Genomic DNA, 14368 nt, shown 5'->3' on the forward strand with positions numbered 1-14368 from the left:
CTGGAAATTCACTCTGTTTGAGAAATGGTAAAACCATTAAAGGAAACAGAAAAGGGTAAAATCTGGTAAGACCTGCTTCTGCAGCAGGTGTGGGTGCAGGTTATCTGTGCAGTTTTCATGTTTCCAACGCTCTCCCTCTCTCTCTCTCTCTCTACTCCACTGCAAGCATGATTCTCTCTCTCCTCAACTTCCATGCTTCAATCCTTTGTCCACATCTATCTATATAGATTAACATCTTTATAAAATAAATGTATTTATCTGTAAATAATCACATATTACAGATTAAGTTGCAATTTATCTCCTCTGAAAGTTGAGTCTTCCTATAAAAATAGCGAAAAGAGAAGCCAAAATAATGGGAAAAACAGGAAGAACAACAGCTACTAGAGGAAGGCGGTTGTGATGGAAACCAAAATAATCGTGCAAGAACGAAGCGATAGACTTTTGTTCACCGAATACCAATATTTCGTTTTCCAGGTCTCCAAATTGTGAACTCAATAGGGCTTCTAGTGTCCAAGACGTAGGACATAAGTAATATAACCATAGCCACCACTTCGGAATTTGCTACATGAAACAAAACAGGCCACAAAACACATTTTAGAACCACCCTTCAAAGAACATAAATAACAAAAACTTCTGCAAAGCTAGACTTTTTCAGATTTACAATCTTACTCAAGATCTGAATTGACTCCAATTAGATTTCAAAATATTTGTTTTTCTTCTAACTCGGCTGAATAGCTTACTCTGACTGAATTTGGGCCACTTAAGTCGGACAGTGTGAGTTTGAATCAAGAGCACATTGTCTTGTATGATCTGAAATGATCATCTTTTTCACTCTTAAACAAAACAAGTGGGACTTCGCCAACACAGATTTAGACAAGTCATGCTAAGTGAGTCAGATTCAAACAATCAGGAAAAAAACACCAGCTTGGAGTTTCCAAGAAAGCGGAGGTGCTGTGAGAGCAATTACTTACCGGTCGAGGTACTGGAAAGCCAGAGAATAGACTAAGCATGGTATACCAAGAGGCCGATAAAATGGAAGCTACTTGAGCATTTGGTGTGACCGCTACAAGCATCATCCCAAGGTAGTTGTAGGAGAGTAGACTACAAAACATCGCATAAAAGCACCAGAAGACCTTATAAGCTGACCAAGCATAGCCTATCATCGGATATGTTATTACCACATATAAAACTGTCCCTATGAACAAGTATGGTATCTCGATAGCCACCTACACAAACCCTTATCAGTTAGCAAAAAAGGAAAAGGACCTGTTCCGAAAGTAGTAAAATAGTTACAAAAGCACAACGGGGCGAAGTGGTTCGAGAATCAAGTGTCTTCTTCTGCGTGAAATAAAATTCAGTCTAGCTGATAAGTTTTCTAGAATTGAACCTGAGCTAATGCATAGGCCCATGGAGAGTACATCCCTGCAAATCTCTCTCGGTAAACAACATCACGCTCCCTTGCAACAAACGGCAAAACTGGTGAGCAGTTGTTTATGCCCAAGAAGACTACAGAGGAGAACATTGAACCAAATATAATGAACAAACTCTGCTCATCATGTCTACAAAAAAAGAATGATATTATTGGTAATCGACTGAATGAAATAGGAAAGGCGAGAAAGAAATTGACTTACATGTCCTTCCCTCGTTGCCAAAACAATATTCCGAAAAGGAAAGATGAAATTGTCATATGCACGATTCTCATCAAGTTATATGCAGGACTTCTCCAATACGATAAGTTTTGTTTCCATAGACAGGCTTTAAACTGTCCCCAACTATTCTGTGAGAATCGGGTATCAAATCGCAAGTCTTTCGAACCAGTAGGCGGAGTTAACATCTGCCTAACCAACTCGTTCTTTTCTCTAAAATTAGAAGAACAAAACAAAACATGATGAATATACAAACCAAAGACTGGAGGACAATTCAAACTCAATCTATGATAGAAAGAAGTTGTTTTATAGAAACTCACTCGTATAAAGTAGAGTCCCTATAAATCTGAGCAAAATCAACAGCAAGTTCTACTTCTGCCGACGTAGAAGTGACATCCAACATCCATGTTGCTGGATTGTAATTGTCTTTGATCTTTGGAACCCCAGAGATTCCCTACAACAAGAAATGACAGTGAAATTAACATTTATAAATCATTTACTTCTATTACTAATCGGAGCTTATCAACCATTTGACTACCAGCAGTAGATTAACTTACATGTAAACCTAAAAACATAAACATTTACCTCAAAATACTCAATAACTCTACTTGAATGCCGACCCAATGGTCCAGAGTAGATTATACGTCCTCCAAGTTTCATTAGAATCAACTGCAAGAAGATAATACTACAATTTACATCTTCTTATCACAGTACGAGATTTATTTAGCACTTTAAATGTGGCTCTATTAGGTGGAACATCACTCTGAAATAACCTGAAGGTAAGTCTCTAGTAGGATGATGTACCTTTATGCCACATAATTTCACTCACAAATGTTGCATAAACTGATACAAGTACAAATAAGTAGTACTAGTACTATACCCGCATTGCTTGACGGAGCGTCCAAAAGACTGGGCTATGGGTGACAGGTCAAGCTAATTGCCTAGGCCTTTTGGGTGGACTTGTGGTGCCTTAGGTGGAAAGAAAACCATGTACTAGTTGGGCTTGGGCCTATGTGGCAAAAGTGGGGGCAACATCAGTAATCGCTAAAGCTTGGGTCGTCACAAGTACCTCATCAAAAGACTCAAATATATCGATACTAGGCTGATGAATGGTGCAAACAACTGTTCGTCCTGTATTAACGACATTCTTCACAGCCCGCATAACAATAGCAGCTGCTCTTGCATCCAAACCAGATGTCGGTTCATCCATGTAAATGATTGATGGGTTTGCTACAAGCTCAACAGCTATTGTAAGCCTTTTGCGTTGCTCAGTTGATAAACCACTAACACCAGGAATTCCTACTAACGAATCTTTAATTTCCTCAAGCTCGATAGTCTCAAGAACTTCATTCACGAATGCCTGCAAAATACATGTCAATCAATTTCAAAACTGAAACTATTTTAAACCAAATATATAAGGTAACCTTTCAAAATATTTCATACATCTCGAATATTTGAATCAGTTTCACGTGGGAGGCGCAACCAAGCTGAATATATCACTGATTCTTCTACTGTAATTTGTGGAGAATGAATGTCTGTCTGCTCGCAGTAACCCGATATCCGAGAAAATGTATCTTGGCACTTGGGGTACCCACCAATGCTTATATTTCCTTCTATAATACCACCAGTTTTTCTTCCAGAAAGAACATCCAAGAGAGTTGTTTTCCCAGCTCCACTAACACCCATTAATGCTGTAAGAACACCAGGCATAAAAGAACCAGTAATATCTTGAAGAAGTTGGAGTCTTTTTTCTGTAAAACCCTGTTCCTTCATTTCCTAAAACAACATAAGAAAAACAGAATGAGTCCTTTTGTCTTACAACTAATAACTTAAAAGTATTAGATTGTATTTATATGATTACCAAAGGGGTGTCAATGAAGTAGTTCACATCTTGAAATGCTACAGTTAGGGGCACAAAAGGTAAAACCATCTTGCCTGTAAGATGAGAAATGAATCGTTAAATGGAAGACAATACATATATAATATGCACTATACAATATAGGTTCTATGTATCATAGAAGACCATATTATATTACTGTTATGAAATGAAGGAAGATACGAAGGATATCTGTCTCACCGTTCGGTGTTTCTGCAACTATTGTAGGTGATTGAGGTGACTTTTCATTGACATGTAGATCATTTCTATCATCTTCTTTTTCTCGTAACTGAGATAATTTCTCGTGAGAAATAATAGCACGAGACATCCCTGGAGCTGCAAATGTATCAAAATGTGGTGGATAACATCAATAAGTATAAACTATTCTAGTAGATGTAATATGGAAAAGTAATATTACGTTGATCTTACGCTTTAAAAATGTTAAAGCCAGGATGAATCCAATATTGAAAAGTACTGAGAACCCAAATAAAGCACCAAGTGACACCCAATAGAAATAACCATCGAAGTTTAATCCACGACTTTCCAGTGTTTGTCGACCTACAGTTGTGTTTAAGTGTGCCTAGAAATGACATTAGAAGGAATCAAATGAATGAAAGAGTTGATTTAAAATGGTTGATTTCATATAAAAGTAAGATAAATATCATTGAAGAAAAAGTAAAGTTAATCGTTTAATAAACAAGGAGAAATGGTTGAATTCACATTTAGCTACAAAATTGTACAGTAATTCAATTCATACTTGTTGCCAACGAGGAGCCAGAAATTCATTTCCAGTTAAGCCAATCTCCCCATATGTGAATGGCGAAAGCCAGAATCCCCACTTCAACCATGCTGGCATTGACGCTGCAAAAGAAAGAAAGTCAAAGTAAATCCCACTGGAAAACACAGCCACAGATACACTGAGAAAAGTAGGAGTCGAATGCCTCACATTTGGGAACAATGAAGCCGCCAAATAATAGGAGAAATATTATCGAAAAACTACCAGCTGCCAAAGAAAGAACTATAGTCTGGAAAATGGAAGCAATAAAACGGAAGAGTGATATTGATGCCAGATGCACACCAAAAAGTAGAATGAGTTGGCGGATGAACCTAGAAAGACAATTAAGAGGCAAAAGTTACTTCACGGCAAAATTGGCAATATGGTATCACCAACAAGACCACAGATTTCTCAATAGTTTCTTCTTCCCTAAGGTTACATGCCTCCTCTCTTACCCAAAAACGGGAAAACAGAATACATTCCCATATACTAGTTACTGCCGTTGTAAGACTAGACCAATGTGAAGTAAATGGGTCTGTTATAAAAACTGGGCTGCAAAAATGTGTTTTAGGTTGTACTTCAGGGTTGAGATTCCATAACCCAAGACACTTTCTCAACATAAATCAAGTACTACCTAAAAAACATTTTTGCACCCCAAAAGTGAAACTGGAATCTTCAGAATTGCAGCAGGAACTGGAATCTAGTCTTACAAGAGCAGTAAACAGAACACATTGCCAACAAGAACGTTATGAACTTGTAGTCTAATATACACCATAGGGTAATACAAATTGTGGAATGGATCCTTTATGTAACAAGAGGCTTCAAAGTTTCTTATCCATGATGCAGAAGAAGTGGATTTTCCATCTCAAACTCACCTTGAAAATTCGGGGCTGTACCCAATAACATAATATGTTAGTGTTGTCCATACAATAGATGCCAAAAGTGAAAATGGAATCTTCAGAATTGCAGCAGGAACTGCATAAGCCCATGCAGGATAAAAGCATAGTTCCCTCTGCTTATGAAAAACAGCTAGCCTTGCAACAGTCATGGGCAACTCCGGGAATCCATCGACCAGAAATATGAGAAGTGCATAAAACAAGGAACCCAGATAGTAATTTGCATGGAGCTCATCAACTTTCATTCGAGTGCGAAGAAACACAGTCATTGTGACGGATGCTACAATGACAAGCTGCATAGATACAAAGAATCAGAATATAAGCACTCGCGTGTTAGGCTACAAAAGTGACACGTGATGAGGTATGTCCACAAACTTCTACTTGTAAGTTCGGGTATGTTTAATAGGAAAAGTCCAAAACAGACTAAAGGATCTTACACATACATTTTTCTTACCTGAGTTGTTTTGAAAACATATATAAAAGAATTTCTTTTCATGAGAAGAAATTCTCTTGTCATACAAGCTTTAAAAAGTCCCCTTTTTGTCAGAGAAAAAGTGCTGAAGGATATTGCATCTTTATGACTCTGTGACTTGTCATATGGCACTGAAAGCTCTTCCTCAAGCTTCATCCCTACATTTGATGCCCTGAATTTTCTACAGAACTCGTCAACAGGAATGTACCTGTATTGCTGTTCAGTTGGATACCAGTACTGTTCCTGATCTTTTCTAGATATAACCTGAAATGGGTATAATGGTTAAGCACTTTCGCTTCAAAAAAGAAACATAAAAATGTAAGCAGTGTAAATTATAATTTTCTTACCTCTTGGAGAAAGTCAGCAGCTCCTTTTCTCTCTGGGCACTTAAACCCACAATCTTCAAAAAAGTTAAGAACATGAGTTCGTGGACCATGGTATACAACCCTCCCTTCTGCCATCAAAATAATGTCGTCAAATAGATCATATGTCTCTGGTGCTGGCTGAAGAAGGGCGATCAGTGCTGTAGCATCTGTAATATGCACCAACTGCCGAAGATAGGTAACAACTTGGAAGGTAGTGGAACTGTCTAAGCCATTTGATATTTCATCCATGAAGAGAGCTTTTGTTGGTCCCACTATCATCTCCCCTGTATAAAATAAAGGGAATTTCAATATAACATGACAAAATTTCTTGAGCATATCAATTCCCTAAAAGAACAAGTAGACCAAAATTTTCTTTAATGTGACAATGATATTCTAACTTTTTTAATTGCAATACCTGTAGTTAACCTTTTCTTCTGACCACCTGAGATGCCTCTTCTCATAGCATCCCCAACCAGTGTATCAGCACAAATATCAAGTCCAAGTATCTGACAAACCAGAAATCAGATAGATCTTTTAAAGGTTCCTATATGAGTCAAGAACTGATTCAGAAATATATAAAGGAATACGACCAATGGATTCCCCTTAATCCACTGACAATTGCCCAAAAAAAAATCAAAGAAACTGAATCAGAAGTAAGGTTTGAGTTTTCCAAAAGAAAATCACCTTTAAGATGTAGTCGGTTTGAAGAGTTCTCTTTAGTCCTTCAACTGAAATTGCCTGTAAAGACATTTCTATTAACATCCTATAGTGGAAGCAAGGACCATTTGCAATTTGAAATGTGCATTATCAAGTCTTTGTTATCTAACTTTTCGCTTCGCAGTAGTATGTCATTTAGTATGTATATATGATTCTGTAAATTGCAAATTTTCACTGCAACAAAAAGATGAATTGCCAACAGTTGGAAAGTAAAAATAGACAGTGTGTACGTCACCTTCATGTAAGTATCTAAATCTGGGTCTGGGACGACCCCTATTTGTTTTTCCCTTCGACAAACCTCATGCATAATCTCTACATAGAGAAAAATGGATGCTATTTTAGTGATAAAGAGATTAATTTCAAATATAAAGCAAGGCTATGATGAAGGAAAGCTGAAACTAGTTGAGATTAGTCCAAAATAAAGTTTACCTGCTCGACTTCCAACGCCCTGACAACGAGCTGAAAAATCAAGTGTTTCTCTCACAGTCATCTCAGCAATATGGAGGTCATATTGGCTTATGTAGGCTGATGTTTTCTGAGGAACAAACTCTTCCATTTTGTAACCGTTGTACGAGATGTCCCCCATAACCTAACAGCAGGAAAGAGCTAAAAATGAACCTAATGCACGGAGCAACTAAAGAACAATCATACCACTGTAGAACGCAATATTACGCTGTGGGTATGTTTTCAATTGATCCAACTTTACTAGCTCTTACGGGGTGGTTATGCATGCAACGGGTGGAAAAAGTATAATTTTTACGCTTAATTCGAAAGGATAGTCCCTTGAACTCTTCTTCACTTTTATATACATTGCATTTTTGTATCCATAGATTGCCATATAGGACTTTTAGTAACAAATTTAGTAGTAGAACCTCAAGTTCAAATTAAGAAAATACCTTGAGAGATGGAGCCAGTTTTCCTGAAAGCGCTAATAACATAGTGGTTTTACCACTACCTGGAGGACCAAGCAACAAAGTCATCCTGCATGACAGGCAATGTTTTGTTACTACTTGACTTGTAAGTACAAACAGAAGTCCACCTCCTATCAAAATGTTGACTTTCTTTTATCGGGCGCTTACAATTTTTGGAAGATTCGCTTTAGGGCCACATGTTTCTAATACAGATTTGCAAATTTAGCCACGTTAGCTGAGAGCTTCCTCCAATTATTGTTACTAAAACTTTAGAAATATATGAGAACTTATATTTCTTACCTTCCTGGCTTGATGATGCCATTGACATCCTTGATGATACTTATATTCGCTTCTTGAGACTTTATTCGTAATAGCCTCGGCAAAGTCTAATCAAAAGAAAACCCCAATTTTGTAAACACAGAGCAAATGATAAAAAAAAATGTACTCATTTCAGAAAATTACCTAGCTAGGTTAGTGCACAGTACTACTTCAGGTTATTAGTTTCAAACACAAAATCCTTGAAGAGTCACTCATTTGGGGAACCAAAATCGTTTAAACTGATCAATAGAAGTGCGAAAACTAAAAGCACCGCGTAAGTGTATTTGTTGATAATCAATTAGGAATTTGGTTGATTAACATAATGCATCTACTTACTGATATTATGCTTTTTGCAGTGTTCCATAAAGTGGGGAGAGGCTTCCCGTAAACTACTTCACACTCTGCTTCAACACAGAGATTCTTATACCGCACCTCCACAGTGGGTAACTTCACAGAAACTCTACAAAATCCAATATGGTTAGAAGATAAAACCCATTTTAACAAGTAAGCGCAATTCAGATTGTGTATTGATGAAAGATTGAAACATGAGTCAAATGGTTACAAAAAACTTCTGACAAAAGACATTGAACTTTTATATGATGAGCTACGAAAACTATCATCTATATATATATATATATATGTTAGAATTAGAATAGAAACCAGAAGAAGAAAGCTTACTTATCCATTCTTTCTCGAAAATTTTCCAGCAATCTAAGATTATCATTCTCGATGTGCTTGATGAGCTTCTCAATGAACATATGTCGTTCTAGAGGCCCAAGCTTGGTAACATCAATTACCCTCTTCCCTTCAACATCTCCACCATTTGGGCCATCAAAAAGAGAAGATCTTAACTTATTAAAAGTGGGTAGTCTCTCAACTGCGGCCCATTGTAAGGCAGTCTCATCATCATTTACACCAACACCGCCATCTCCTATGGAATTCGCAGTTGGATTACTTCGAAAACTTGAAGTGTTCTGTCTAAATGATGATCTCATACTTCTTCCAATCTCTGCCAACTCAATTCTAAGTGATTCTACTTCATCAGTTTTGCCATCTAACTGATGAGCCATTTCTGCAAAAGCTTCCCTAGCTTGCCTCAAACTCAAAGAAGAGGGGTTTTTCTAATTACAATGTATATAGATTTCTCTTAGAAGTTAGAACTTGATGTAACCAATGAGGCAATGTGATGCGTCATTAATACTTCTTGATATATATATAATTATATATATATATATATAGAGAGAGAGAGAGAGAGAGAGAGGAGCTAAAATTATGGAGAACCACCTTGTCTTCAACATTTTAATATATATGTTGACAAATAGTAATGCAAGGTGACACCAAGGAGGAAGTTATTCATGACTTCTGTAAACATGTGGCCATGTTAATCATAATATATAAAAAAAAATTCACTCTTTAGATTTTAATCACAAATCTTTAAATTTATAACATTTTAATTGAGATTAAAGTATTAAATTTGAATTTGTAATAGTTATAAAAATGAATACAAGTACAAAATTCTCCCACTTGAAACCTGAAATACTTTGTGGAAACATTAGTAGCAGTAGCAGAACAATAAAAAATCTATAGAATCTGAACTTACTGATATTTTATCACACGACAAGTTGATTTTTATCATAACAGTAGAATTTCGGTAAGGTGTTTCTTATTTCAGTTCTAAATCACTGATCATATTGAAATAAACAATGATGTTTACTAAAATAAACATGATTCTATACTATATGCTGATTTTTTTTGTCAATAGCAACATAAACTTATTTATTGTGATAATTCTGACGGAAATATTTCAAATTTAACCCTCTGATTGTGTGAAACTGTGACTATATTTTTCTAAAATCATCAAATATGAAATATACAAAATCAACCTATTATTTAAAAATGCTCTTTTAATAACAAAAGGTCCAAAGCACGAGGAACTTTCAAACTCAGATAAATTTATTTAATTCTCACAAAATGCCAACTTCCAAATAAAAGAATTGTTGTTGATACATCAAGACGTAATTAAGTAGCAAAGTTCCAAAATGTTCAATCTTATATGGTTTCATGCCTTTTGTATATGTCTGGCAATGGTGATTGGTCAACTATGATCCAAGCTGTCAATATTTCAAGTTATAATACTATATCATTGACTATGTGGTGAGTACATCTTGGAGTAATTACAGCTCACCCACTCGTAACGTGGGTGAGATAAACTGCTATGTCAACTCAATGTCCCCAAAGGATGTTTAGTTTGCTCACCCACGTCAAAAGTAGCTATTTAACCCAGAATCATACTCTGAGTTTTTAAATCAGCAAGAACACTAATCACTGATGCAGATGATAGAATGTTCAATCCTAATCATAACCAGATTGGCAAATCCTTACAAGTAGGATCAGCCACAACCACAAGTAGATCAATCTGCAGATTAGGTCTGTTTGCCTAGCTCTTTTGTCTAACAAAAAAAGAATATATATATATATATATATATATATATATATATATATATATATATATATATATATATTATTTCCAATTTGGGATATATCCATTAAATTGATTGGGGGTTCTGAGCTTTCCCTTGCATGTGCACCTCTTCCCAAGATAGTTTTTTTCAACCAAAGTGGCAAAGCCAACACCAAAAGAGGAAGTCAAACAATTCCAACAGCCCTGATAATTGATATCACTTTGTATATAACCATATAACAATGTTAAATCAGACCAAATCATCTCTGACATTAAAAACATAATTAAGCATTTTTGCAAGTCAAATGATCGGCAAGGGACTTACTCATTCTCAAGTTTCCGTCATAACTAATTCGTCAAATATTTCAGCAGAGAGTGAATTCCGCTGGTAAGAATTATACCTCCTACATCCAAACAGGTAGCATGTAATAACTACATACTGAACGAGCTTCGGTCGAAATTCGGTCGACAAATAAGGAATAAACAAAATCACCTTTAATTTGAATTAAGACCGAAATTTCCAAGAAGTAAGAAACCTACTAATATTCATGTTCGTCGTAGTATATTTGTTCTTACTTCACCAATATTCACACATTCTCGAAGACATTTAGTATACATGCAGGGAAAGCGAGCCCCACTGTGAGATGGACCACCAAAAGGAACAAAGAGGTCAAATTCATCCTTGACCACATTCGATTACTACCATATTCATGAAATCAAAGGAAGTGAGAAAAGAAAGCTTACTTTGTGTCCGACATGGATTCATTAAGAAATGCTATTCAAGCAGCAGGACCGACGAGTACATTAGGTGAGTCTGTCGCAACAAATCAGGTATCATTTCGCCTCTGGCATGGAAGAAACCGGCTGGCAAAAGCACATGACTACAGAAAATAACTTCAGCCGAATAAGATTATATGGTATCATGTTACATCCCAAGTTGATTATGAACCATAAGATCTCTTATTCATATCATTAATGAGTTTATCCTCAACTACTAATCAGCTTCCGTTACCTTCAAAAAAGAACTTCCTTCTGCTGGGATAAGATCCAGAGTCTTACAGGAAAGCTGACGTGATGTCTCCAGTATAATGGTCAATAAATTCTCTAGAAAGATGGTTCGGTTTCCCTGACTTAAGTAAATGGTAACCAATCTCTTCACATTTCCTTCAGTAAGAGAATAATCGCAAAGAACCCTGAAAATCAGTTTGGAGAAGAAGCAAGGATAAAATAAAGGAAGCCGAAGCCCCATACGCTTATATCCCAATAAAAACGAAGTTCAAATATCAGTTGATACGTCTTTGTGTCTTAGCATCATTTGTTTAACAATAGCACCTCATGAATATAACTGGCAATTCAAACCATAAAATGCGTTATATCTTGCAGTCCTCTTCGTAAACATATATCCCGAACCAACTTAATAGATTCAACTCAACGCAGCTTACCTTCCTGGGCTACTCATTACAATCAGATGAACAACATGAATGACACCAATTTGACTTGTGAATTTGGGGGGACTGACCCATCAAATTATTGTTCCTACTAGACTCGACCTGTTTATGACCATGTATTGTCTCTAAATTCTTTTGTGAGCATAACATCTTCTTTTGAAAGATACATTAAGACAAAGTTGCACAAATTAGATAAAATCCTTCAAAATGTACTAATACAAAATTAGTTGATACTTAATACTACTTACATAGATGCATGTTTCAAAATTTAACAATATGGAGAAAAGGCTCATAAAACGGGTTATTCTGCAACGAAAACGGTGCCAGAATACCTGATTATAGTGCAAGCCCACAGATGGCCTGGTACTGCTCTACAAAATTAATGTCTTGTTTAATCCCAATCAATCACTGGAAGAAGCATTTCTCCTCAGGCTTCGAGTTCAAATTCCAACCATAGATCCATCTCCACCTCATTCGCTTTCTGAACCAACAATGACCATATTGATTTTCTCTTGCTCCAAATCGTAGACCTTGTCAGTCATGCCTTCTTTCCTGTAAGCTTCCACCATAATATCATAAGTTGTAGAATTTGTTGGACACTGCTTATCCTTCATTCGGTTAAAAACCCTCTCCATCTCCATCAAATCATCAGCTTTGGCACAAGCTGAAAGCACGGCATTGTAAAATGACGTATTGGATGGTATTTCCAACTTCTCAGCCAATTGAATGGTGCTCACAACCTTGTGGAAAATACCCGCATTAGCATAACCCCTAATAAGGCAGCAGAAAGTCTTTGTATCCATTTTCATCTTCTCCGCACGCATTTGATCAAACGTATACTCCATATTTTTGGCATCTCCTGCATCTGCAAATGCCTCTATCACGTTATTATACGTTGAAGTAGTCCACGGAAATGATAGCCTTCTCATATACTCCATCACGGAAGACATCTTATCATACATTTGTTTCTTTCCATACGCACCAATGAGAATATTAAAAGTACGGGTCTCAGGCTCAATACCAAAATTCCTGAACTTTTCGTACCAACTCTCCATCAGCCCAATCTGGCCATTGTTCCCAAATAGACCGATTATAGTGTTCATAGTCCACACATCGGGTCTACAAGTTATGCCCTCCAGCATTTTCGTAAGTACTTTCTCCATCTCATCATATTTACCTGCCTTACCATAACCACTCAAAACAGTGTTTTGGGTGACAGTGTTTGGAGTTATTAATCGCTCATCCATTTCATCATAAAGGGCATCAACTCGCTCAAATTGAGCTGCATCAACACAAGCCTTTATAAGGATGCTATAAGTATAGACATCAGGCTGGCAGCGAGGAAGAGACTTCATTTCCTCAAGAACTGAAAAAGCTTTATCGAGGAGATTACTCCTGGAATAAGCTGTTAACAAAGCTGTATACAATTCAGGTGTGGGTTCGATTCCTTCTTCAACCATTTCGTCAAATAGCTTCTGAGCACGACTTGATTGACCCGATCTACCGAGAAGAACTAATAGTTTCATGTAAGTTCCTTCTTTGGGTTGATAAAAAGGTTGTTCTTGTAGCATCTTGAATACCTAAACAGAACATAAGCATCAAAACATTCCCAATTTCTAATCAAACAATGCTAAAACAGCAAATCAATTTCTAATTGTACAGTTATACCAGTTCTAGGATTGAATCTAATTCAATAAAACGATTTTAACTGCTAAAAAAGATCAAATTATCAATATACCTTGAGAGCTTCTTCCCATTGTTTCTTCTGTATTTTATCAGCTAAAGTTTCAGTAACAGTACCAACCCAAGCATTAGCATTATTCTTAGCATCAATTTTCTTCTTCAAATTCTTCAAAGGAGGTCTTCCAGACCTAGAAAATGAAGTTTCAGATACACCTGGAAACTCACCTTCTTTCCAATGGCGTTTTTTAGCAGGAGGAGGTGAAGGACGAGGAGGAGGAGGCGCACGTCTATTTTGTCTTGGTGGTGAACGAGTCGACGATGGATATCTCGGGAATGAAGTCTCAGATTTTCCGGGGAACTCTCCTTCCTTCCAGTGTCGTTTTTTAGCTGGAGTTGGTGGACGTCTATTAGGTCCTGATGGTGTACGGACCGTCGACCTTGAAGAAGAAGAAGAAGAAGAATAAGAGGAAGAAGAAACCGAGCAGATAAAAACCCTAGAAAAGCCCTTATCTTCTCGGCATTTGTTGTTGGAGAGAGAAGATGAAAGGTGAGAAGAAGAAGATATAGAGAGAGAAAAGGACGCCATTGTTAATTTGAGACAATTTCTTTCAGTCAGTATTTGACAAGTTAAGTAGACGATGTGGTTAATGACGAAACTACCCCTTATGGGTAAAGATATAAATGGATAAGAACAATTTCAAATGAAAATAAACCTGTCGGAACCGTATTTCCGACCTTCTTATTCTTCCTGTTACACAAAAGAGAAATTTGTTCTCAAAACCCTTAGGTTTGGATCATGG

The 14368-nt window shown here is 36.7% G+C and overlaps 2 protein-coding genes across 6 annotated transcripts; both read right to left on the reverse strand.

Moving 5' to 3' along the window:
• Positions 1 to 236: 236 nt before the first annotated feature.
• LOC147559677 (pleiotropic drug resistance protein 3-like) lies at positions 237 to 11302 on the reverse strand. Of its 2 annotated transcripts, XM_086661574.1 has the most exons (26): positions 11182 to 11302; positions 10763 to 10841; positions 8655 to 9048; positions 8313 to 8436; positions 7959 to 8044; positions 7644 to 7728; positions 7177 to 7336; positions 6983 to 7059; positions 6715 to 6768; positions 6446 to 6536; positions 6013 to 6314; positions 5648 to 5929; positions 5173 to 5486; positions 4469 to 4629; positions 4280 to 4383; positions 3952 to 4102; positions 3724 to 3858; positions 3508 to 3581; positions 3090 to 3422; positions 2716 to 3006; positions 2232 to 2315; positions 1967 to 2100; positions 1632 to 1859; positions 1388 to 1559; positions 972 to 1226; positions 237 to 561 (listed from the first exon to the last, which is right to left on the reverse strand). In XM_086661574.1, the coding sequence occupies exons 2-26, from the start codon at positions 10764 to 10766 to the stop codon at positions 295 to 297; spliced, it is 4362 nt and encodes a 1453-aa protein (XP_086517700.1). In that variant the 5' UTR covers positions 10767 to 10841; positions 11182 to 11302; the 3' UTR covers positions 237 to 294. The 2 variants fall into 2 exon arrangements, with proteins under 2 accessions (XP_086517700.1, XP_086517699.1); XM_086661573.1 differs by lacking the exons at positions 10763 to 10841; positions 11182 to 11302 and having other exon boundaries at positions 8655 to 9169.
• Positions 11096 to 14238, reverse strand: PPR2 (Tetratricopeptide repeat (TPR)-like superfamily protein). 4 transcript variants are annotated; one of them, XR_015234647.1, is made up of 4 exons: positions 13624 to 14238; positions 12218 to 13465; positions 11450 to 11630; positions 11096 to 11301 (listed from the first exon to the last, which is right to left on the reverse strand). XR_015234647.1 is itself a non-coding variant. In XM_086661577.1 (2 exons), the coding sequence occupies exons 1-2, from the start codon at positions 14152 to 14154 to the stop codon at positions 12356 to 12358; spliced, it is 1641 nt and encodes a 546-aa protein (XP_086517703.1). In that variant the 5' UTR covers positions 14155 to 14238; the 3' UTR covers positions 12054 to 12355. The 4 variants fall into 4 exon arrangements, 1 of the variants encoding a protein (XP_086517703.1); XR_015234646.1 differs by having other exon boundaries at positions 11096 to 11318; XR_015234645.1 differs by having other exon boundaries at positions 11096 to 11630.
• Between the last annotated feature and the right edge of the window lie 130 nt (positions 14239 to 14368).

Source organism: Eschscholzia californica, unplaced genomic scaffold, assembly GCF_041429995.1.
Source record: "Eschscholzia californica isolate CP2 unplaced genomic scaffold, dmEscCali1.0.p SCAF_2, whole genome shotgun sequence".
Classification (NCBI taxonomy): Eukaryota; Viridiplantae; Streptophyta; class Magnoliopsida; order Ranunculales; family Papaveraceae; genus Eschscholzia; species Eschscholzia californica.